Source organism: Ostrea edulis, chromosome 9, assembly GCF_947568905.1.
Source record: "Ostrea edulis chromosome 9, xbOstEdul1.1, whole genome shotgun sequence".
In the NCBI taxonomy this organism is placed as follows: domain Eukaryota; kingdom Metazoa; phylum Mollusca; class Bivalvia; order Ostreida; family Ostreidae; genus Ostrea; species Ostrea edulis.
In genome coordinates, this window is record NC_079172.1 from 9,478,253 (window position 1) to 9,502,630 (window position 24,378).

The window sequence follows — 24,378 nt, forward strand, 5'->3', positions numbered from 1 at the left end:
AAATTGATCAAAGACATATTTTTGTAAAATATTACATGTAGTTGAACTTCGTCATTTTTAAGCATGTCTTGAATAAAATGTACCTATTTTTTGTAATCAACTCCTCTTATAGCATTTATTTGACATCCTTCAGACCACATACAGCTGTTATGGAAGTATTGAAGATGTGCACGTGTCTTTTGGAAGTATTCAGATATTTTTTGAAAAATTTACACGTACATGATGTAGTTGAACTTTGTCATTTTTTAAGCATGGTACCTACTTTGTGTAACCAACTCCTCTCTCAGCTTTTACTTAACATTTTGCTGACCTTGTACATTATAGATATTATAAAACATTTAAGATATATATGTGGCATTTCAAACGTGCGCCTACTCTTAAAAAAATATCTACTTTTAACATTTCATTTTCCAGTATGTTTTGTACTGCTGTCTCTATGATAGATAAAATATTTTAAATCAACCCGGTTATTTCTGTTCTGAATCGATTTTTATCAATTTTGTTTCATTTTAATCATAAAATACCGTAAAATTGATATCTTTATTAGAAATAACACTTGCATATTGGAGCATATACACTTTTAAGCAGAATTCGGAGATTACATTAATGCGTAAAATATCATAAAATTTGTTGCAAATACCAAATATGGAGCAGACAAGCATACCTTTCTGAAACTATATCATTCTACTGTAAGGATAGTGTTGTATTTGTTAACAGATCTGCCAGAAATGTCTTTTTGAGGACATTATATTTGATCCATCAGCATGTCTGGCAGTATTTCGAAACATGCTTTGTTGCAGCACGAGAGTTGCTACTCTACTCAGTGGTGATAGTTACTTAGTGATCTACATATGCATGCAACAAGACACGGACGGTTTTGGACAATCGTATATTTTTCTCTTACTTTTACTTTTATTTCATTCTATCAAATCTTTAGAATTAATTAATAAATACATAAATCTTACCTAAAACCCGGTCTTTGGTAAATCATTGGTAATGAATTCAGTTGTGAAAATAGAAAATCAACACTGATTTTAAAAATTCAAATTCTCGATGAATCTTCTTTTTAACGATGTCTCTCTGTGTACAATTTCCGCCATTAATAGTATCTTCAGACCATCTACTTTACATGTATGAAAATATGAGTGTCCGCTCCTTAAATAGGAACTTAAATTACCCTAAGGTCGCACTAACATTTGTTTCTGTCAAAAAAAAAGGAAGTTACACCACATATATACACACATGGACACACACACAAACTAACTACCCTGAGAAATTCGCCATATATGGATAACCATTCCGCTCCAGCCTGGAATTGAACTTGCGAACTACAGAACCCAACTTCCTAGCAGCGCATGGCTCCAAAACTCCTCTTAATTCCGATCAATTAAGATATGATTAGCGTAAAGATACACCATGAGACCGATCGACACAGGTAAAAATCATGCTAAGGCCATCATTGTTAGCTTTGTCTCAAATTTTCTTGTTTAGCATCCCGCTCGAAAAAAATTCACTCATATGGAGACGTTAGCTTTGCCGGTGAAGGGCTGCAATATTTAGGCCTATGCTTAGCGCTTACGGTCTTTGAGCAAGGAGGGGTCTTTATCATGCTGCTGTGACACGGGGCCTCGGTTTTTGTGGTCTCATCCGAAGAATCGCCCCATTTAGTCACCTCTTACGACAAGCAAGGGGTACGGAGGACCTATTCTAACCCGGATCCCGGCCCCATGGGAAAATTTCTTGGAAGATGGTTTGCACATATCCAACCCTTTGAAACTGGCGATGAACATAATGCTCCCTTCCTGTTGGAATATACAAAAGTATGCGCATTTGGTGTACAGCACTGGGAAATTATTGGTATACCAAAGGATGGAGTGTGATACAATTTACAAATATATGTCACTGAGTCTGAATCGAACATGTTTAGATCATGTTTTAGGAACTATCTCATATATATTGAAAGAGAAGAGCAATATCATTATTTATAATAAACCATAAAACCATTTTAAAGTTGTATTGATTTGCAAAAAACGAGCAATGATATAATCCCGTCCTGGAGATTGAATTTCTGTTACGGTTGTCACGAGTTTCACAGTTCTGGTAGGGTCCTATGTAAACGCCATGCTAATGATTAACCACAGAACCATACCTTTATTTGATTATAGTAAGGTGTGCGATGACGATCAAACCATGCTGCGATAACGATTATAGGACGGTACTTATTTATAAGTGAATGTGTCGCACAATCTAGTTATCGTCGCATCTCATTGTGTCAATGCACCTTCGTGTCATCGACCCTCTAGTCAACAGAGAGATATCGCAATAGTGAAAAATATGGCACTATCTGGACTCCACACCAAGAAGAGTGAGCCAGTTAGTAACTATACTACGGAGTGTACATGTAGTTAATATGCAAGACGGCAATTCTCACCAGAGGAATCAAGAGTAATGTTACTGCGCACGAAGGCGAACTGTTTCAGAAACATCCAGGGGATAATTCACATCTTTGTAACCTACATTTTAAATGGAGTAGCAGTGCAAAAACATATATTTCAATTTAATTACAAAATGAATGATTACCAAAAAAATTGCATTCATTTTTTTTTTTTTTTGCTTATCTTATTCTATTGATTCTTCTGAATAATAATTTGCGTACAAATTCTCTTTGGGTAGTCTATTGGGCAACTGAAATGACTGTTGTGCACCAAGAGAATTGGCAACACGCAGCATTGCATGTATATATGTATATATCCAGTGAATGGGAATTTGGTGACTTTCTATAGCCAGTTACTGGTAGATGTAGCGATACCGAAAATTCATTGATTGCTGACTACATGCATGTTGAAATGACCTTGGTCTTAAGTTTTGACACTCTGCCTGGTGCTAAACAACTTTTGTGCTAAGTGCAATTTTCTAACGTCTTAACATTACGAAGTTATTTAAAGCCTGGAGAATGGAACGTGCCTATAACGTAGTTTTAAAGCTGTATCGATTTGCAAAATGATCCTGTCCTGGAAATTGAATTTTACAATTGTCACGAGTTTCACAGTTTTGGTTGGGGACTCTATAAACACATGCTAATGCAGATTTCCAGATACTATGATACGTTATGCATTAATTGTTTTAGTATACAAGTCATTTATAGTCCTATGATACAAGCCATTTATAGCCTTATCATAGGGCCTGAACCGGGTTCGATTCTTGAACTCGCGTCGCATCATTTAATATGTTTAACATAGTGACTGTTTCTTCGCCAAGCGCCCTACACTAAAAGCGAAAGACGTGGGTATTTCAGTTATGACCTTAAAAACCGGATAAAAATAAACGACAAGGACTTCTCATTGTTACGGCCATGGCCACCATGCAGAAGACGAAACTTAACACTTCACATACAGATGATGACGTATCCGTTTGAGGGAAACAAATCTTGAATTAGACGTAGACTGCAGCTTCGGTAACCAACACATTATAGACATTAAAAAGCTCATTCATAATGATGACAACAGGCATCCCTATTAAAATGTAATAAAAAGCCTTGACTAGATTCAACAGACGTTCAGCTTTACGGGTATCACACCGGTAATTGTCCAATCAAAATGAACTTAGTCAATTGTAGTTCCATATATTTAAAGAAATATTTTTTTCCTTGCGCGATTTTTCTCATTTCCTCTTCTACTTTTCTCTTAATTTTTGTACCCCTGATTAGGAAATTGTGTGTAATTTGTAGAAATAACCAAGTGTATACAAAGGAATTATTTGCTGTTGGTAACTGAGGCTACATGTACTTCCTGAGGTGCACTCCGGCTGTTTACACACATGTGAAAAACACATGGATTTGAAGGCAGTCTTGTTTGCGGGTAATTTATTTTCGAAAATGCCGCGTAGGGTGTTGTTTTCCTGGTGTCGGCAGACGAGATAGGTAACATAGAACGTGTCTGACTGCGTTATTCGGCATCAATTTTATAAACTGATTTTTAATGATTTTTTTCCCTCTATAGTAATGTATAGTGAAAATAATTACCGGTGTGATACACCCCGTATGGATCACTGCGCCATCATGGAGTACGGTGGGTGGATAGTGGCATGCTTCGTATTCCAGTGGTTTTAAATATTATTATTTTTATACTCACACGAACGAAGTTCAGGGGGTATATAGGAATCACTGTCTGTATGTCTGTCCGTCCGTCTGTCTGTGCAGATTCGTGTCCGGGCCATAACTTCTTTGTTCTTTGACATAGACATACCATATTTGGCACACAGGTGGATCACCACGAGGCGATGTGTCGAGCACCTTCATGACCTCTATATTACCTTGACCTCAAGGTCAAAATTAAAGGTTTTTTTGGTTTTTTTTTTACAATGGATTCGTGTCCGGGCTATAACTTCTTTGACATAGGCATACCATATTTGACACATGAGTGTATCACCGTGAGACGATATGTCGGGTACCTTCATGACCTCTATATGACCTTCAACTTTGACCTCAAGGTAATTCATACCTATTAACAACATATTTTGGGGGACGCGGGGGTATTCTTAGTGAGCATTGCTCACAGTACCTCTGTTTTAAATAACTATGTGATGGATCAACATATAACAATGATTTAAACATACAGTGTTTCACAGCAGGAAGTCCGTATAAAGTGGGATTGACTGATTGATGTTTTCCGCCACACTCAACAATTTTTCAGTTATCTGGTGGCACCCAGTTTTTATTGGTGGAAGAGAGAACCCAAATACAATGTACCTGGGAAGAGACCACCGACCTTCCGAAAGTAAACTGAGAAACTTTCTCACTTACCGGCGCGAGCGGGATTCGAACCCGCGCCGACCAGAGGTGAGAGGCCGTGCGATTTTGAGTGCGATGCTCTAACCACTCGGTATGGGCTTTTGTATATAATATAAATTTGGGTTTGACAGTAGCTGCTACTGTTCTTCGCCAAGCGTTCGACATTTAGATATGAAAGTCATGGGTCTTTCGGGTGACACCTTACAAACCGACGTCCCGTTAAGGGTTGGTACTGTTGCGGCCCCGAGCGCTATATATCGGTCCACATTTGTGGAACGTCACATCCAGCTGTATGTCGTATCGATACGAATTATAAAGTTTCATAGGTACATTAATGCACGCCAGCTAAAATTTGTTATATTTGCTGGTTAAGTGTGATTTAATGGGAAAACCCCTAATTTGTGTTTTCTCAATGTTGTTTGTATTCATCAATTTTTACCATTGCATTTTGATCAACTTGCCTCAACTGGGTTATTTTCGTAAATGTGAAAACTATCAAACCTTCTGAGTGCTGCAGTGTCCAATCAATGGATTCCAGATGACCTGCTTGCTGATAACAGATCCATTAGCATGCATTGGTTCATTCATTTTTGTGATAATTCTTGCTTATCGATCATGGTAATGATACATGCAAGAGCATTGCTAACATCACTCATTTTTTTATATGATGGCATAGGCGGATCCAGGAATTTGTAAAAAAAAAAAAAAAAAAAAAAAAAAAAAAAAATTAAAAAAAATTAAAAAAAATGGGAGGGGGGGGGGGAGGGGGAGAGGTCTAGCACTTGATATTTTACATACTTTTCACAACATCCACCCCTACCTCCATTTACCTCTTTGCTGGTGAACATAACATCTTAGGGAGATCATGAGACTGTCTTTATACATGAAAATGCTTAGTTTATTTACTACTTGTCAATCTAATATTCATACTCAGACCTTATTTCGCAATGAAAATAGACAAGCTGATTTAAAGGTTACTCCAAATAGGCCGGGGGGCCTTGGGAAAATGGTGCAAATCCCTGTATTCTGAGCATTTCCTGGCACTTCTTTTTCACTTTCAAATTGTCTACTTCTTGAACAAAACTGTTTAAATGTTCTTAAGTGATACTTGTATCTGATGAAAATATCGTACATCTTATTTATCGTAGAATTAAATGATATACATGTACTGGTGTTGATAAATTTGAGTGATCTAAGTATCCACCTTTCATATCGTTTTGACTCAAAGACTTATTAAACTCTTAAAATTTTTGGTCCTCAAAACTGGGAGGGGGGGGGGGGGGGTCCGGACCCGCCCTTGCTCCACCAGTTGGTAAAAATACTTAATCATTAAATGACAGCTAGGCTCATCCTTTGCTACTTTTTTGTTTAGTATTTACATGTATTTATTGTTCCTATATTCATATCATTTTGCACATAAATCAGTCAGCCCCACAGTTATCCGACATCGATCAATGTGCTGTGTGTGACACCAGTTACTTCACTGTCTCCAGCACCTGTTGTAAGCTGTCTGCGTTTGCCATACTATTGCCAAAAGTACTTTGTGCGAATTGCACAAAAGTCTGCTGCTTCTTTGTATCCTCCGAGACTCTCCAAAACACTAGTTTCATGGTTTGGTTTCCTTGTGGCGGCAACACCTGTGTTATTGGAGAAGTTTGCCAGATAAACATCGCCATCGCCTTCTCCTTCAGAACTCATTTAAGTATCTCGTTAAGTAACAAAATGGGATGACATGTCCCCATATTGTTCTTCTACGTCATTTCAAAGGGGCATGGACACGAGTTGAGCTGAAAATTTTCCATTTTTATTGTTTGCTATGCTTAACTAAAGTATTTCTAATGGTCAACCAAAATTTGAATATCAGTTGTTGATTTACAAGCGAAATATATCACTCACAATTTTTTGAAATGTAAACAAGTCTCGTGTCATGTTTTGTTTACATATAGATGGCTTAATAAAATAGAATATAGCATGTTTAAAGCTGTATGACCCGATGTTCATGTATTATTTTTGTACATAATTACTTTACAGCAGATTAATTACTATGTGGTAGTATCGGTCTATATTATCTCCATTTCATTTCTACTTACTTGTCTACGTACATTCCTATCTTCGTATTCGAGTTGTTTATTTCATGAAACAGGAAGAGCGTTATCTTTTATTTTCAAACGTATTTTATTACAAAACTTCTCATTGGTTACTTCTAGATTTATTATCAAATCACTTTACAGGTAACTTTTACTTTCATTCTTTTGTTAAGAATAGAATTTAAACCCCAGCACAACCGTGCTCGGGGCTTCTTCTGAGCCAAACCTTGTAACAAGGTAAATATCAGGAGTTGCCTCACCCTGTATTTTTGATTATTGTTTCTTTATTTTTCCTATTTAGTTATATTTTTCTCTCAAGCCACATTCATTCCCCGGGATTATTATTTTGGTATTTATCATATAATTGTTGAACTTTATTAAAGGTTTAAAACTTTATTTATTATTTTATTGCTAGCCTCACTCTAGGCGGACTCAAACTTACCTGGAAATATCTAAAGGGTTGAATACTTTATATAACACCTATCATCATTAAAAAAAAACACAACGCGAAGTAAAAAGAACATATCAATAGTAGTGGCAGAATGCCCAACTACTACAACTATATAAAGTTATTAACTTTCCCTTAATTACATGCTTGAAAACATCATCATATAAAAGAAAACAGTGAGAATATCATTTAGAAAGTAAATATAGTGTGGTACATATATAACACATACAGTGTTAGACGTCTATAAATAGACCCACGCGCGTCAGGGGAATCCCAACATGATGTATTAACTCATAACTATAATTTCTGGTCGTAATCATACACTCTTTCAAGGAAAATATTGTTCGTTCGCGACAAACATGACAATTTAAGAGGGGTGAATGGACAAGTCACACTTCATAATGAAATGTGAAGATAACGAATAGTGATCAATCTCATAACTCCTATAAAGGAGAAGATAACGAACAGTCATCAATCTCATAACTCCTATAAAGGTGAAGATAACGAACAGTGATCAATCCCATAACTCCTATATGCAATACAAAATAGAGAGTTGGGCAAACACGGACTCCCTGGATATACCATAAGAGGGATCAGGTGCCTAGGAGGAGTAAGCATCCTCTGTCGATCGGTCAATATTTACAAATATGTCGATGTTTAACAACCTGTGATTTTCTTAAAAGATTGACGAAAATCACAATCTTTCTCATATGTACCTCTTTAATACCAACACAAACACTGTAAAATACCAAGGTCCTCATTGAAAACTGTGGGAGGAGTAAGGTGGACAAATCATGTATTCTCTATGCAATATTTCCTCATAACTGACAAAGTTCAACAATCTGGAATTTTCTCCAAAAAAATTGCCATATGCACAACACCAGAAAACAAACAGAATCGCCACATGCTCTTTAAATCACCATGGGTTACCGATGATAATATATCCGACTCAAGCCCTCGGTTCCTTAACTGATATTTAATAGCAATATTCCATTATCAAATGCATATAGCGTTTATGTCTCTCAACTGAGTCGATACGCAAGAGTATGTTCTGCGCATGATCAAATTTTAAAAAGAGGTAAACTACTGACAAATGCATTGAAGTTACAGGGGTTTCAACAGTCTCGTTTGAAGTCAGCATTTCACAATTTCTATTGTCGTTATTTCAACCTGTCGTTAGGTTTAATGCTGTCTGACGTCTTTCATCCCAATTGTTTGCCTAATCATGCGCAGAACATACTCTCGCCTATCGACTCAGTCAATATGTAAACGCCATATGCAGGTAATAATGAAATATTGCTACATAGATATGGGAAGTTGACGGTTTTAACATACTGAATTCAACTACGCATTACTCCGTTTACCTGTTAAGATGAAGGGTCCATGGCTAGTGTGGCTGCTCAATAGGGGGTGCTTACTCCTCCTAGGCACCTAACCCCACCTCTGGTGTGTCCAGGTGTCCGTGTTTGCCCTTCTTTACTTTTGTATTCTTTCCCCGCGGCAACTCAGTGGTAGACCGTTCTCTTCGTAACCTGGAGGTCGTGAATTCGAGCCCATGCCGGTAAGCATGAGTCTAAATTTTTGGTATTTCACCTACAGCTGGTGACGTCTCTAATATGAGTGGAAAATTCTCGAAGGGACTTAAAAAATCAATCAATCAATTATGGGATTTAAGAGATTGATCACAGTTCGCTATTTTTACTTTTCGTGTTGAACTACACACCATCATTCCCCATGAGGATTCGGGTTAGAAGAGATCCTCTGTACCCCTTGCTTATCGTAAGATGCGACTAAATGGGGCAGGCCTTCGAATGAGACTGCAATAACTAATGCCCCTTGTCACAACAGGTGTGGCACGATAAAGATCCCTCTCTGATAAATGACCGTAAGCACCGAACATAGGCCTTTTTGCAGCCCTTCACCGCCAATGGTGACATCTCCATCAGTGAAAAATTCTCGAGCGAGACGTCTCACTAAACACTATGCAATCAACCAACAGATATATTTCTAGGAGTCCGTGTTTGCCCAACTATCTATTTTGTATTGCTTGTAGGAGTTATGAGATTGATCACTGTTCGTTATCTTCACCTTGCATCCAAACTTTTTTACTTAAAAATTTTACAGAGCGTATAAATATTTACGAGTTTCTTCTACATGTTCTTGTTTTCCTTTCACTGTTGATATATATACTTAATAAAGGCGACTTGGAACTTATTTATTTGAATCGATACGAAATTCATGGAGCATCAATCTCTCAAATTGGCGATTAGAATTCCATCTCTGCTATGCATTCTGTCGAACATTATGTCAGACAGTGGTCTAAATTTGAAGAGGAAGAACGTAGCATTTTGTCAAGATGTATAAAGAGTATACATTGTAAGAGGAATATTAAGACTTCGTATTATACACAATAATCTAGCCTTCTAGGTTTTGGTACAAATGACGTGATGAAAGAGTTAGGTATATTATATGAGGAATATATACTAGTTCCAGCTCACGCAGCTTATAACAATATTGTCTTCGTCTTTAAGACTCGTTATCACATTTGTTACGAATGAAATGGAACCTTGATAAATTCATATATTGTGATCAGTTATCCAAACTATTACTCTGTTAGACACTATTCCGATTCTCCACACACACACTCTAATGTTAATTTCAAAAAGATGCTAGAGTCTGTCACTGACAATCTACGTGGTCTGTTGAGATCAGGTCTTCCAACAGTCTGTTGGAATTCTCATGGGCACAAATCGTAATCCTTTATTAGCTGACGTACTTTCGTATTCTTATAGGGCAGAATTTATTCAAAAGCTACTATACATGAGGGAAGAAATGCCTTGCTGTTGCTGTCAATGCGATATTTAGGTGCATGTACATCGTCGATGTTTTACCTATTAACAATATTCACTTTCACTAATATCAATCCTATGTCGATTATATATCCCAATGAACTTGAAATAAAACGCACCACAAAGCTGTTCACATCTGCTTCATATTTTATTGAATATAGATCTTAGAGGAAAACTAAAATCTCAACTTTATGACAAACGGGAACATTTCAGCTCCTCTATCGTCAACTTCCCATATTTATGTAGCAATTATATTTATTTATCACTGCATATAATAATAATAATGTGCGGCATTTATATAGCGCATTATATAATTTGTAATTACTCTAAGCGTTTTAACAATGTAAAATGTAAAACATGATAAGATTAATCAGAGCATAAAATATAACATCCAAATAAAATAAAACAATTTAAATATTACGAGTTGATGCGACAAACTAGCCTTTACTTTAAAAAAGAATATATTACAAAATATGGTTATAAGATTTCCTAAAAAGATATGCTTTGAGGTTTGTCTTAAAACTTTTGACAGTGCCACACGAACGGATGTCTATCGGTAAACTGTTTCATAGTGTGGCAGCTGTTACATCAAACCTTCGATCTCCATAGGTCTTTGTACGAACGCGGGGTTTTTCTAGCAATTGTGAATTGCATGAACGCAGAGATCGTTTTGGTTCGTACACAGTGGTGAGGTCGCTGATATAGGCCGGTGCCAATCCGTTTAGTGCCATGTATGTGTGTAGTAAAATATTGTATTCAACACGGGAATCAACCGGAAGCCATTGCAAGGACACAAGCACCGGTGATATATGGTCATGCTTCCTGACCCGGGCAACAAGTCGAGCTGCTGAGTTTTGGATTGTCTGTAGCCTGCTCAGATCTGTTTGGGGTAGCCCTTTAAATAGTGCATTTCCATGGTCTAAGCGTGATAACACAAGAGAACATACAAGTGTCTTGCAGGCGTCATCATTGATGAAAGAACGAATCTGTGCAATATTCCGTAGATGATAATAACAAGAACGAGAGATGGAACTAATATGGTTTTTAAAAGAAAGTACACTGTCTGTCTGCATATGGTGTTTATCCCGCTAAACCGATTCCATTCTAGGGCATATTCTGTGTATGCTCATTTTTTAAAACTTTGGCAGGCTACTGACAAATAAATTGATGATACAGGGGTTTCAAGTCTCACTTAAAGTTAGCATTTTACAAACTGAATGGTCGATATAATGATCAATTTGCAAATATATCCTGTCATCAGATGGAAGCTGTTTGGCGAGTCTCATAGCCATTCTTTACATACTGATTTTGATCACGGATTAATGCATTTCGTTTACCTGATCAAGATAGAGGGCTCACGGCGGATATGACCGATCAGCAGGGATTGCTTACTCCACCTAGGCAACTGATCCCATCATTGATGCCGCCATGCAGAAGTCAATGTTTGTCCTATCTCAATTTTGTATTCTTTATAGGATTGATAATATTGATTAATGTTCGTTATCTTCACTCTTTATCATTAATGTCAAAAACTGCCCATATTTGAACTTAATCCAGTTAGATATTCGTCATAAGATATTTCAAGCATATGTCGTTGCAATTGAAGGGAAGTCATTTGTTTTAACACACTGTAATGCGTATTACGAAATCACATAATAATCGGTTATAAATAGTATGTCATAAACGTAATATGATTAACTAATAACACGATATTTATGAATATGTATAGAGTATTGATTTACTAATGATAACATCTTTTATGACAAAACATTGCTACACTATGCAGAATAAAATATATGAATTTTATATGTCAAAATTGGTCACAATAATCGCATTTTCAAGGCATACATATAGTCCTGTGAAGAGTTAACAAGAGGCCTACAGGCCTTATCGATTACCTGAGAAATAGTTAAAAGTATCACTAACCCAAATGGTTATGAAATGTAGAAAAAAATCTGATCCGCACATCTAAGCTAAATTCTTACATTCAGCAACAGTATAAAACAAGATGTGTTCTTTTAAACTTAAATGCCCTCGAAAATGTCTGTACTGACGAAATACTTTTTGTGATATGATATATGCAACATTAACATGATGACTAATTTGGACCCGTCCTAGAGTCAAAACTCTGGGGTTGTGAAATTCATTATTTTGGTACATCCTTTTATATTTTTCCTAAATATGCATTTAGTTTTTTATACTGTATCAGCAAACTTGAAGAAGTCTTCCAAATGATAAAGGCAATAATCACTATAATAATTTGGCCCCACCATGGAACCAAAAGCCTTATACCCCTGGGATCATGAAATTTACAATTTTGGTAAAGGACTACCTTTTCATTGTGAATATCCGTTTAGTTTCAATAGCCTCAAAGAAGATGCTTTGAAATACACTACATACGAATTTTTTAGCCTCGCCCAGGAGTCTGAACCTCTACCCTGGGGATCATGCAATCTCTAATTTATTAGAGGCCTTCGTGCTATACATCACTATGCATTTAGTTTTTCTTACAGATGTTCGATTGTAGAATTAAACAAAAATAAATAAATTGGTCATTTTTGGTGCTTTTTGCCCCGCCGCTAGGCCCCAGGGGTGAAGGAGTCCTGAAATTTACACTTTATGTCCACTTTCTCCCAAAGAAGAAGTTAAAAATATTTATTGTTAACACACAACCACGAACGCTGACCAATTGCAATATTTCACCCGAGTTTCGCAGATGACCAAAAAGTAGAATTACGTTTCTGTCATCCTACGCTCCCTAGAGAGCCTGCCAAATGACCACAAATTATCTCAGTCATGTTCCTTTCTAACGTTTCATAGATACTAGATAACAAATCCTGTGACCTTTTTAACACGAAAACAAGAGATAACGATACCATATAATGGAATAATGTCTCTTAATGCACTGTATTAATCAGAAAATGGAAAATGTGAAATTTCAGACTGGCTTTATTTCTATAAAATCTAATTTCTTGTAAAATAACAACATCTCCACACTAAAAAAAAAAAAGCTCCGGTTTCATTCTTAGAAGTTTTACTCCTTATGAAATTGAAAATGCACAAAAAATATTACTCACGAAAATATCTTACAGATGGGGAAAAACTCGATTTGGAACGTACCAGCCATGCATTACAATATTTTATTTTAAAATTGATGGCATAACTTATCTAATTTAATAGAAATAAGTTGCAGCATTAAATACAGATGTGAGAATGATTTCCCATCATTATGCCGAACCTATATCTATCAATGTTAAAGCGGGTCAATGTTATATAAATAAAAACCTTGACATACGTATTGTACAATGCAAATACAACCTTATAAACATTTTGAGATTAACAATTTAATAAATAAACAGTGCACTTATTCAGCTCTTCCATCCACATCAGTACTCTTCACACATACACACAATGATATGAAATAGAATATGCTAAACAACGGTAATTGCATTACTCGAATTCGAAGACGGGTTATCTTTGCTAGACTTTGATTGAAGTCTGTCATTATTTTTATAAGCATTTCTATCCGCCTTTGGAGACCTGTCTGGTGGTCTTCCAGATGAAAATGTACTCACTCCTTTGTATGGAGATTGAACACTGTTTGTATGAATATGTGTATTTCGATCCCGATGCCTATGCATCGGGGAGGAAGAGTCTGTTGGGACAGGGGAATAGGAATATTTGTCTGATGTATGATCTGATGATTTTGATATGGCAGCATAAATAGGGTTCCCTTGAACCTCAGGTCTTTCATTCACTATTTTCTTAGGTGTCAATTGATTCTGTTGTTGCACCGATTGTGTCGTCATTAAACTCGATGTTTCGTGTCGATTTACGTCTCCCCCCTCATTACCGTTTTTCTTAGGAGTCCTTAGCTCAGTCTCACACATTCCTTTGGCACGTTTGAGCTTCTTTATACGGTCTCTCTGATAATACACACCGGCAAAAAACAAAATATTCAAAAACAATAATGAACACCCAATAGCAACTGTTATACTTAAAGGGACAGAACTCCTAGCTAAGGATTCTGCTGCTCGTGGATCAGACAAGGGCGGAAGAACAGAAGTAGCCATGTTTTCGCCCTCTGTAACAACGGTTTTGGACCCATCAGAATTTTCTGACACATTCTCGGATGTATTAGGCTCATAAGGCGTGTCCTTTGGTGGGGGAGGGGAGGTGGGGGGAGGGGTGGGAAACAAACGGTGGAATCTTGTGATCAGTCGCTGGGGTTCATCAAACGTTGAATCATTTCTGGGATCCAACAAATTGTGTTCCGCTGAATCTGGTTTCTCGGCATTTGTGATGTCTTCGCGATTTATCTTTGGAATGAGATCTAACCACATGGCCAGCTGTTTCCCGCGGTAATGGTGTTTTATTTGAGGACGCTTGCCTATGAAATAAAAACAAAACGGAAAGTGAGTTCCGAAGTTAAAAGCTATTATCAAATGAATATAACTGTTCTAGTGAAATTGTTCTTGAATACTGCACAGATATGATATCAATGGAAATATAGTATAACTTCTAACAGCACACAACTTAATTGTAGCCCCAAAGTCATTAAAATGCATTTATATAGATGATGCTACATGCATTTATTAAACAAAATTGGATTTCAGATAACTGACTTAAACCACATTATATCGCGTGAATGTGTTTTATGTACCTCAGTCATATTATGGCTAATTTCTGATTTTCAGTTCCTTGGATTCATTATGTTATCACGATCAATTACAGAAAAGCTTTTTTGAAATGATGGAATACAAGCATAATATATGAACATTAGCGATCAAGGATGTCCGGTGCAACAAAATCAGGATCAGAATTGACATTTACCGATCTGTAGGTACTGCTGCTTTTTTAGTTCATATTCCGGCCATTCCAAGTCAGAGAATTTGTCCTTTTCAAAAATTGTTTCTTTCACAGGAAAGTTAGGATTTCTGAAAGAAATTACAAAATTATATGAAAGATTTTTTCTCTCTTGGAAATGGGACATTTTCATGCTAGTAGAATTCTGTAACACGAAATGGTAAAATTGGAAAGAAAATTATTTAGCAAAATGAAATATGCTCTTATATTTCTGATTAACAATATTTGAATTAAATACCCAGACTTGGCAAAGTTTGTCCAAAACCTCATGATAGAAGCGCTCAAGCGTTTCTCGTTCCTGGTATAGTCAGAGGGAAATGGCGAAATCCCGTCCACAAGCGGTGCTCCAAAGACGTACGGCAATTCGTCTCCAAACACTCCGCTGGACCACTCAGGAAAATTCTTACTTTCAGAATTAGTGGAATATCCGAATGAGTAAAAATATGTCCCCGCTCTCGTGGCAGCGTGCTCTCTCGCCATCTTAACAAGTGGGGCCACATATTGACCATCGCTAATCATTTCCATGACGTTATCTCGGCGTGTTTTGTCATCTTGAAGCTTGGTCCAATCAGAATATTCGTGATCCAAAATTTCGTATATCTTCTGACGGTGGTACTTGAATACGTTTTGTACATAGGTCCTCAGAATTTGTGTTTTACGAAATTCAGACAGACCATGTATAAGTTCCTCTTGCTTAAGATAGGAATATGCCTCATTTTTAGTCACACCGAACATGACAGGTACTTTTGAGAAAGCGTGTGAATTCTTGTCTCTGAGCATACTTTGTAGAGATCCTCTGAAAAAGGTTCCAATTTCTGTTGATGGAGCAAAACATGAAAAATATTTCGGTGGATTAGGAGCATTGTTTACAAGTTCCTCAGTTGTTTTATTTTTGAAACACTGTATTAGTTTAGCAGAGTCATTTATGTATTTGGTGCAGTTGACATTGACCGCTAGTTTTTGGGCACAGGTGAGAGGATCCACCGACTGCGACCACGAGCTTCCGGCCGTACCACTCATCAAGATAGCCCTGTGGAATAGGTTCTCTGAAACAAATATTTGATTATGATATTGAAATTATCATAACATAAATTTTCGTTTTTCCGTGTATTTTGACTTAGGAATGTACTCTACATCGTCATAATGGTTGATGTCCTTTTAAAACAGGGATGAAAACACAAATATCAACAGTATTTGTCAATTCATTTTTTTAAAAATCATCGCCTAGCTGATTAGCTCAGTAGGTTAATACATCGACTGCTAACTAAAAGGAAAAACACATCTACTGCTGCACTGTAGGTTGCGGGTCCGAGTCCAGCAGGGGTTTTTAATATTTTAACTAATAAAGTCAATTTGAAAATTTTCAATTTCAAAATATTGTTGTAGATATCCTCCATTTTTCATCCCTATCTCTTGTGTAGCATACCTCCTTAACAAAACTTGCTACAAACAAACTTTTGTTTTCAAAAATGATGAAAATGAAAGCTAAATTATATCATATAATTATAAAGTTCCGTTATTATACGTAAAACTGAATACAATTTACTGTATGGAATGTGATTCATTCTCTTGATTACCAGTGGGGAAAATTTGTATAGAGTTGTGCATATTGAAGGAGAAATTGAGATTATACTAGTGGTTTACAACTCATTTAAAGGTTAAATGGAATCTGCACTTCAATAACAGATATTCAAACATTCTTTGAAGATACATTGCTAAGAGGCAATCATTGCTGCAACTTGGTATCTGCATTTTCTTTTTCTTGACCCGTGTCATAAAACAAAGAAATTATAAGTAATAAAAAGGGACATTAGAGACACGCACCTGGCGTTATGTTGTAAGTCACCGAGGTTATGGCATTACAAGCTTTTGTGCTTTACCAATCAAAAACGCTAGATGACTGATGTTGAGAAAATGCTGAGAGGAATACTTCAGACCAACAATAAATCATAAGAGATTCTCAGATGTGTGAAGTTCATTTGATGTTTGCTGTTTACTATGACTGCCTTCGTTTGTAGAAGCTTTGTACGCTTTTTTTTTTCTTTTACAAGATCAATACAACAGAAGCAGGTGTGAAAACAGCCGTCCTTGAACAGAAAGTCTTTCATACCCGCACAGATACAATCCTTACATCATAGATCATTAATTAAATTAATTCGTTATTGATAAGTTAAGTATCTTTAATGTAAATTTTCATTTGAAGCATTAAACTATATACTGTAACTTAACCACTGTTAAGTCAGTATTATGAAGGCGCATGGCACTAGAGAATTGATATTGATTGTACAATATTTCCCGGTTGAACAGATACCAGTATTTTGTCTGACAGATTAATGGTGTTTATTGCATCCTTCATTGATATTTTCAGCTTCCAAAAGACTTTATGCGATTTACATTCGGAATCCTAAAATTTCAAGAATTACAGAAAAACCGGAATTCATCCACGCATGCGGGATATTGTTTGAAATGAACCAGATGCGTGCTCTTGATTCTGTTTTCCAGCGAAATAGCAAGGGAAAAAACAAACAAACAAAAGCCTTAAAAGATGGCTTTATGAATTTAGCATGTGCAACACATGCAGTACTTTCTAATTTCAGATGAGATAATAGTAGTAAGGGTAACCTAGCGTGATCAAAGTACCTCTTTTAACTGTTTGGACAAACAAGAGGAAGTTGACTAAAGCTGCACCGTGTCCATGACCGAACAAGGTCACCCGGTTTGGATCACCATCGAAGGAAGCGATGTTCTCTTTGATCCAGGTAAGAACAGCCAAGAGGTCAAGCAAAGCCTGGTTACCATTGGCATTCGGATGTCCAGTTCCAAGGAAACCTGTAAAACATATATGCATTCCATTCCTCCTCTCCTTAGCTATTTATAAATGTAAGCCGTAATTAGAGATCGTCCTTATTGTTATCAAAAGTGCAGAGATTGTTCTGTAAGTCGGTAACCCCAAGGCACTTTTCTTTTCAGGAAAACTTAAGTATAAGAATGATTTGTAACAATACCAAAGCAATAAACTTTGATGTTATGTATTAAAACCTTTCTTCTGATCCTTGAGTGTCATTGTATCATGGCGCTATCGCATTACAATATATATCTTGTGGAAATGAATTTAATTGTAATAATATTACACAGAATGAATAAATACCCCAACCTTCAAGTTCAGATTTCTCTAAAGATGAAACAGATATTAAGAAAACAAGTGTTAGAGACCTTCGAAAAAGAACAAAGGAATTAGATTTGCTAAAAGGACAAACTTCATACATTTTTTATAAAACATTTCCAATGCCAGTATGTAATTATGATTTTTCATCTTCAAGCAAACAGTTAGGGAGCTAAATATACCTACAAAGCTTGTAGAGAAGAGGTTCTTACTAAAATAACTGACCTAAGACTCCGAGGCGATAATTTACGGTGATCACAATGACCTTGCCGTAGCTTGCCAACACGCTACCCTCGTAGGCATTTCCGGTTCCTATGTCATACGACTCTCCGTGTATGAATACCATTACAGGGAATGGTGAAGAATCATTCTTTTCTGAAAAGACAAAAAGATATGACGTTAGGTGGATTCAAAGGTAACTGTAATAAATCTTTCTTTCAGGCTTCTCATTACGGAAATCGTCAAACAAACAAAGGTAATGCAATCTGGGCAAAACAGGCAAAAGTGCCAAGAAACATTGTTAGAGTATCATCGCAATCAAGGCAGATCCAACAAGGAACCGTATCACTTTGCTTTAAACACATTTGTTGTGAAAGATCACTTCCAGAATTTTCCATATTTTGAGACATATTAATGCATTGAATACAGCATCTCACATAATGTAGTACTTGCATTTAAAACAGCTTTCTTTAATCATTTCATTTGCTTTTTTAGAAAATCTTGTTGAATATATGAGGATATATTGTAATAGAATTTACTTTAATTTCATAATGAAGTGAACAGTTAGACATTTCACTCGTGACACTTCGACGATTCAATCAACGCCAGCGAACTAAACTGATCCAATTGCCTAGACTGTAGTAATTGACCCATGGGTATCAATTAATGAGGAACAAGCGTGTCATCTTCACGCGGAGTTATATCGCTCTCCGACAGTTTGACGTGACTTTGGGTTCTGCCAATGACGGGAAAAGTCACATGACACCGATAGAAGTCAGAATTAACCGTGTAACTGCACCGAGACAATGTCATTTACTACAGTGCTTGACAAATTGATCAATTCATTTCCGCCTATACAACATCTGTGTATGAAAACAAATATAAATTTAGAGATGATTAGTTTACTTAATATAGTTTTTGAATATTGTGTTTCTTTTAATAAAAAAGAAACCACAACACCGAATCCTACATGTAGCCTACAATTGCATGTATTTACAATGTAACGTCATTATATAGACGTCGTATCAGCATCCGAATTCAGATGTTGGAATTTAGTATGCAAATAACACCCTGTGAACCCTTACCAAAGCAAAATCAAATTCCTCAACTTAATGATTGTGTATCACAGAAAATGCACAGCTGACCTGAACACAGACTTAGGATTGATTGGAGGTGGTGTGATATCATTCTTAAAGACTATTTTCAGTGCTTGCTCATTTGTTTCTGTTTCCTTGGGTTCTAAAGCCTGAATTCAGTGTGTAAAGGTGATCATTAATTGCGAATATATTTTTCAGGTCATGGAGTACAGATTCAACGAAAGTTGATCATTTAAGAAATGCTAATTAAATTTACATGTATTATTATTTGATATATTTATGGTAATGCGATTTTATTCAAAATTGAAAAAAAAAATGTTTTACAAATAAACACATGGGGATATGAAATTGTTTCGGAACATCTGATTCCAAGTGTTATATCTAATTGAGGTACAGAAAGAAATCATCAGTTTTAGCTGGCCTTACGCTATTCATAAGCTAAACGAACAGACTGGCCAATGCCCCATAGCGATTGATTCAAGCGCACAGTGGTGATATTGACTTTAAAATTACAATACAACAATACATGGTTCCATCCAATATGTTAATTCACAATGATTTACAAAAATGCAAAACTGCAGTAAAATCTAAATCGAATCTCACGATTGTTCTTTGTACATATATCTATAGGCTTCCAGCTCATTCGATTAATTCAATTTTTTACATGTATAAAGATAGTTTCATATATATGACACAATGTGTGACGTGTACATGTAGAAACTTTGTTAACTACTTAATCAAACACTGCACCTACTTTATGAAAGAAGTGAAGATAAAGAACAGTGATCAATCTCATGACTCTTATAAAGAACGCAAAATTGAGAGTAGGGCAAGCCCCTGGAAACACGAGAGGTAGGATCAGGTGCTTAGGAGGAGTAAAGCATCCCTGTTGATCGATCTCATCTGTCGTGAGCGCTATCTCTTGATTGGGTAAGTGGAGTAATCCGTAATCAGAATAAGTGTGCAAAGAACGGCCTAGCAAATGAAATATCATGGTTTTCACAATTCATCAAACTGTTCATTTCTAGTTTTCTTCCTTTTCAATGGGTCATTATTCTTGCTTACAATACACAAAATCAGTAAGATCAAGAATAGCTGATTAACAACATCTTTTCCCCCTTTTTAAGACAGTTGGCAAACTTCAAATATTCCATTGTTCATTGTAAAATTACCGGTGATCGGTCTCTTTGTATTAATTACGTCAAAGACGGGTCTCCCTTTGTCTCGTGTTTCTATAAATTAGTATTATCTGCTTTCGCTAGATTATTATTGATCGAAAACAAAAAGACTTACAGCATGGCATCACGATATCTTCACTCCGTACACACGAAACGAAAGATATTCAAAAGAAAAACTGTGCTGATTTGTATAATAAGAATTGTAATCACACAACAGACGCAGCAGACAAGTAATACCGGTACGGTAACATGGCCGCCTGCGTCTATTCGTGATCTAATGTCATCTACTTGTCTAGAAGGATATTCTTCTAGCTCCATCGAATCACTATTTCGGTTCCAAGTAAGTCTGCTGGTCATCAGAACTCATTTATCTGATAAATGTTTGGTTTTCCAGTAATAAGACACTAACAACCAACGGCAAACATTGAAACTACGGCCTACTTTATCAAAGCAGAGAAACAAATGAAATACGAACTCGAAAGACCGCGCTATTGTCAATATTGTCAGTTGTCTGCCAAAGAAGTGATGTCTTTATTACATGTGCATACATTTATATCTAAGACTCGGCGTATTAAACCAGTTTGATTATAAACCAATATGTTTAATGAGAACCCCTTTGGTATGGAAAAGGTATGATAGGTACATGTACACCATTGAACAACTGTATATATTAATTAGGTTTAAAAGGTATTTTAAATCCAAACGTGAATGTGAAACATGATGCAGTAAAATCAAAGTGGGTAGCCACTACACTATAGGACAGAGAACTCACGTGTAGAAAATACACCATAAAACTGCCATGGACGACAGGGTATCTGTTGGAAATACTACCGATAATTGACAAGAAACATAGCGTTAGTTATGCAGACGATTGTAGATACGTACAACAGCATTGTTGTAGAGCAAATATGCTTCAACTTTTGTAGATTTGTACATTGTGATTCATATCCAAGGACATCAGAGAGATTGAAGTTCATATTGACTACACTTCCTGTCAAATATCTGTATACGTGCATATAATTAGAAGGCATTAATGATTCAAGCGAAAATAGTCCACAACCTTCTAAATCCTTGATATACTTCATAGGTATATTAATGGAAACTGCGTCATATAAAACAAGACTAGACGGACTCGTTGTATATCACGTGATTGAGCCGTATTTAAGGAACCATTGACGATAAAAACATCATGAAAAGAAATTTTACAGCAATACTCTAATCATGTGGAATGAATCTTCAAAATTACGCAGGAACTGTAATTTGTATAGAAAAAGAGATCGAATGAAAAAACTCTAGGATGAAATCGAATATATTTAAGGCTCTCAGAAAATCTAAACGGAATGGAAAACCATAAATGCTGCTCTCGTCATATCATCATAATTGTTTCCTTCAACATCTGAGTCCATCAACCAGTATATACCATTTTCACTTGTCCTTGTTAGTCCCTACAAATCTGCCGTGATGGCCGAGTGTGTAGGGCGCATGCGTCGTAACGGGGAGGACCCTGGTTCAACTCCCAAACCCTGCGCCGCGTCAAACTTCAGACATTTAATATAGTTTGTGACTGCTTCGCCAAGCGTCCGGCATTTGAAAAGAAAATCACTAGCCATCATGGCGTTAAAAACGGATATTCCCGCCACATGTACGTACGGCCTTAAGCGCCATGCACGCCTTGCATGGGTCTTAATTTCTGGCACTACATATGTACATCTACAGCTGGTGACGTCTGTATATGAGTGCAAAAATTTCCAATGGAACTTAAAACAACTTAAGGAACATTCTACAAAACAAGGTCATAAAGGTCGTACCTCCCCTCCAAAAAAATTACGATCGACATTTGCTTGATTAAATCGAATATTTTGGAAAATATGATATATAATTTCATGATAATATCTCGAAATATAACGTTCCCCGTAAAATAAAATCTTTGCAACATTTTTATGCCAATCAAAACTTTCTACATGTGGAAATACAAAAGCTCTCCAACAACGTTCTATGACAATGATACGATTTCCTGCGCTTGTTTGGCAATGAACAGATGTAAAAAATTCTTTATGAAAAGTACCATACTCCACGTGCCCTACGGGGATAGTTGTTAAAGATTCCTTTTATTACAAATTGAGGAACGTAAAGTCTAATGAAGTCCGAAGTCGAAGTGGCGCAGTTGGTGGGAGTTCCGAATGACATTAACCAGCGAGAAGACGACCGTCAACGCCATATAATGAATCGCACTACATGGAGTCATCGCAAGAAAACCCGCCAAATATTTTGTGAAATGGTCAATAGTCGCATATCAGGATAACAATGGTTTCGATTTTTCGCTTATTATCACGATTTGCATTTATCTGCAATGTAGATTACTTCTGAGGGCCTGGGTTAGATCAGAGGAGAAATGTTGTTAGCTTTCGGTATCCTAGCTAAACTTTCGAATCCAATACGGATAAAAGGATTGATTAACACTTTGTTTAAGAACCGTGTGACATGGCAAACGATTAGACACACAGCAGTTCATCTCTCTTTGGAAGTAATCTGATCAGTCTTCCTGCTATATTGTATTGATTGGTCACCATCAATAATCTGTCGATTGACTCTCTTTTCAAGTAGCATTTTCAAATGACGTTCTAGCGAGACTTTCAAATGCACCTCTGTACTTCTCACAATGCACAGATACTCAGCTTGGTTTTGGATATCGATATTAAGATGTTAATTGTAATTTTCATTCGGTTCTAATAAACTATAACCGCTAACCAAACACAAATACATTACGTTAATGAACCAAAATCTGGATTTCATCAATATTGAGATAGATAGCATTTTCTTGAACTCATTAACAAAGACATTCAAAGTTTCGTGGTTTAGCAATGTAATAGACCTCTCTAATTGTGTTCCATCTACTTTCTAAAATAAAGAAATGGATATTGCAATGGAGCCCTTCTAGAAATAGCAATATATGATGAACTTCATTGCTGATAATCACACCACAAGGTACAATTTCAAGCTAGACTTACCTCTCCAATAAGGCTTATAAAGGGTCAGCGTTAGACATTCCTCGGTTGTTAAAGCGGTGTACAACCCAACATTACTAATATGCTCACGCCTCCCTTGAGGATACATATAAGATACTTCATCAGCGTTTGACAAATTAAGTCGACGTTGAGAACAAGGTGATTTCGATTCATTTAAAAATTTCGTTTCACGCCATCTCTCATGGGAATTAGCTGGTCTTTGAAATCGTAACTGGCCGGCTCGCAAAGTAGCGTATGACAGCCCGTAAAAGGCCTCTGTAGGTGTCATTTTCCTGCTCCCTGTTGCGGGGAATTCAATCAGTAATCCCCTAACTCGCCCCTGTTTCAGTGGTATTTCTGTGGTCATGTGTCTAATAATAACAGGAGCCAAAATCCCCAGTAAGTTGCTTGCTAGTACCATGACGAAAAGGGTACCTCTCATATTCCGAAGCGGCCAGTTTCCGAAGAATCCTGACGAGTGCCGTTTCTCATACAGTAGGTATACTCATGACATTTATAAGATCACAAAACTCACAATGCGAAATCTTGGCGTGAAATTTAATCAATACCAGATCTTCACGAATCAAGGATGTATACTTCTCTTTCTCTTCAACACGTATCTCGGGCACGCGCAATGCTTATCCACACCTAGCAGATGCTTGACAATGACCGTAAAA

The 24,378-nt window shown here is 36.6% G+C and overlaps 1 protein-coding gene across 4 annotated transcripts in view; it reads right to left on the minus strand.

The window, feature by feature from the left end:
* Window positions 1–13,104: 13,104 nt before the first annotated feature.
* The window catches only part of LOC125646525 (neuroligin-4, Y-linked-like), a 103,804-nt gene continuing 92,530 nt past the window's right edge, over window positions 13,105–24,378 (minus strand). For all 4 annotated transcript variants that reach the window (XM_048872872.2, XM_048872871.2, XM_048872870.2 and 1 more), the window contains exons 2-6: window positions 18,428–18,577; window positions 17,680–17,868; window positions 15,278–16,085; window positions 15,007–15,110; window positions 13,105–14,563 (exon numbers count right to left, since the gene is read on the minus strand). In XM_048872872.2, the coding sequence (XP_048728829.2) occupies window positions 13,605–14,563; window positions 15,007–15,110; window positions 15,278–16,085; window positions 17,680–17,868; window positions 18,428–18,577 (2,210 nt within the window). In that variant the 3' untranslated portion in view covers window positions 13,105–13,604. The remainder of the gene's footprint in view (window positions 14,564–15,006; window positions 15,111–15,277; window positions 16,086–17,679; window positions 17,869–18,427; window positions 18,578–24,378) is intronic.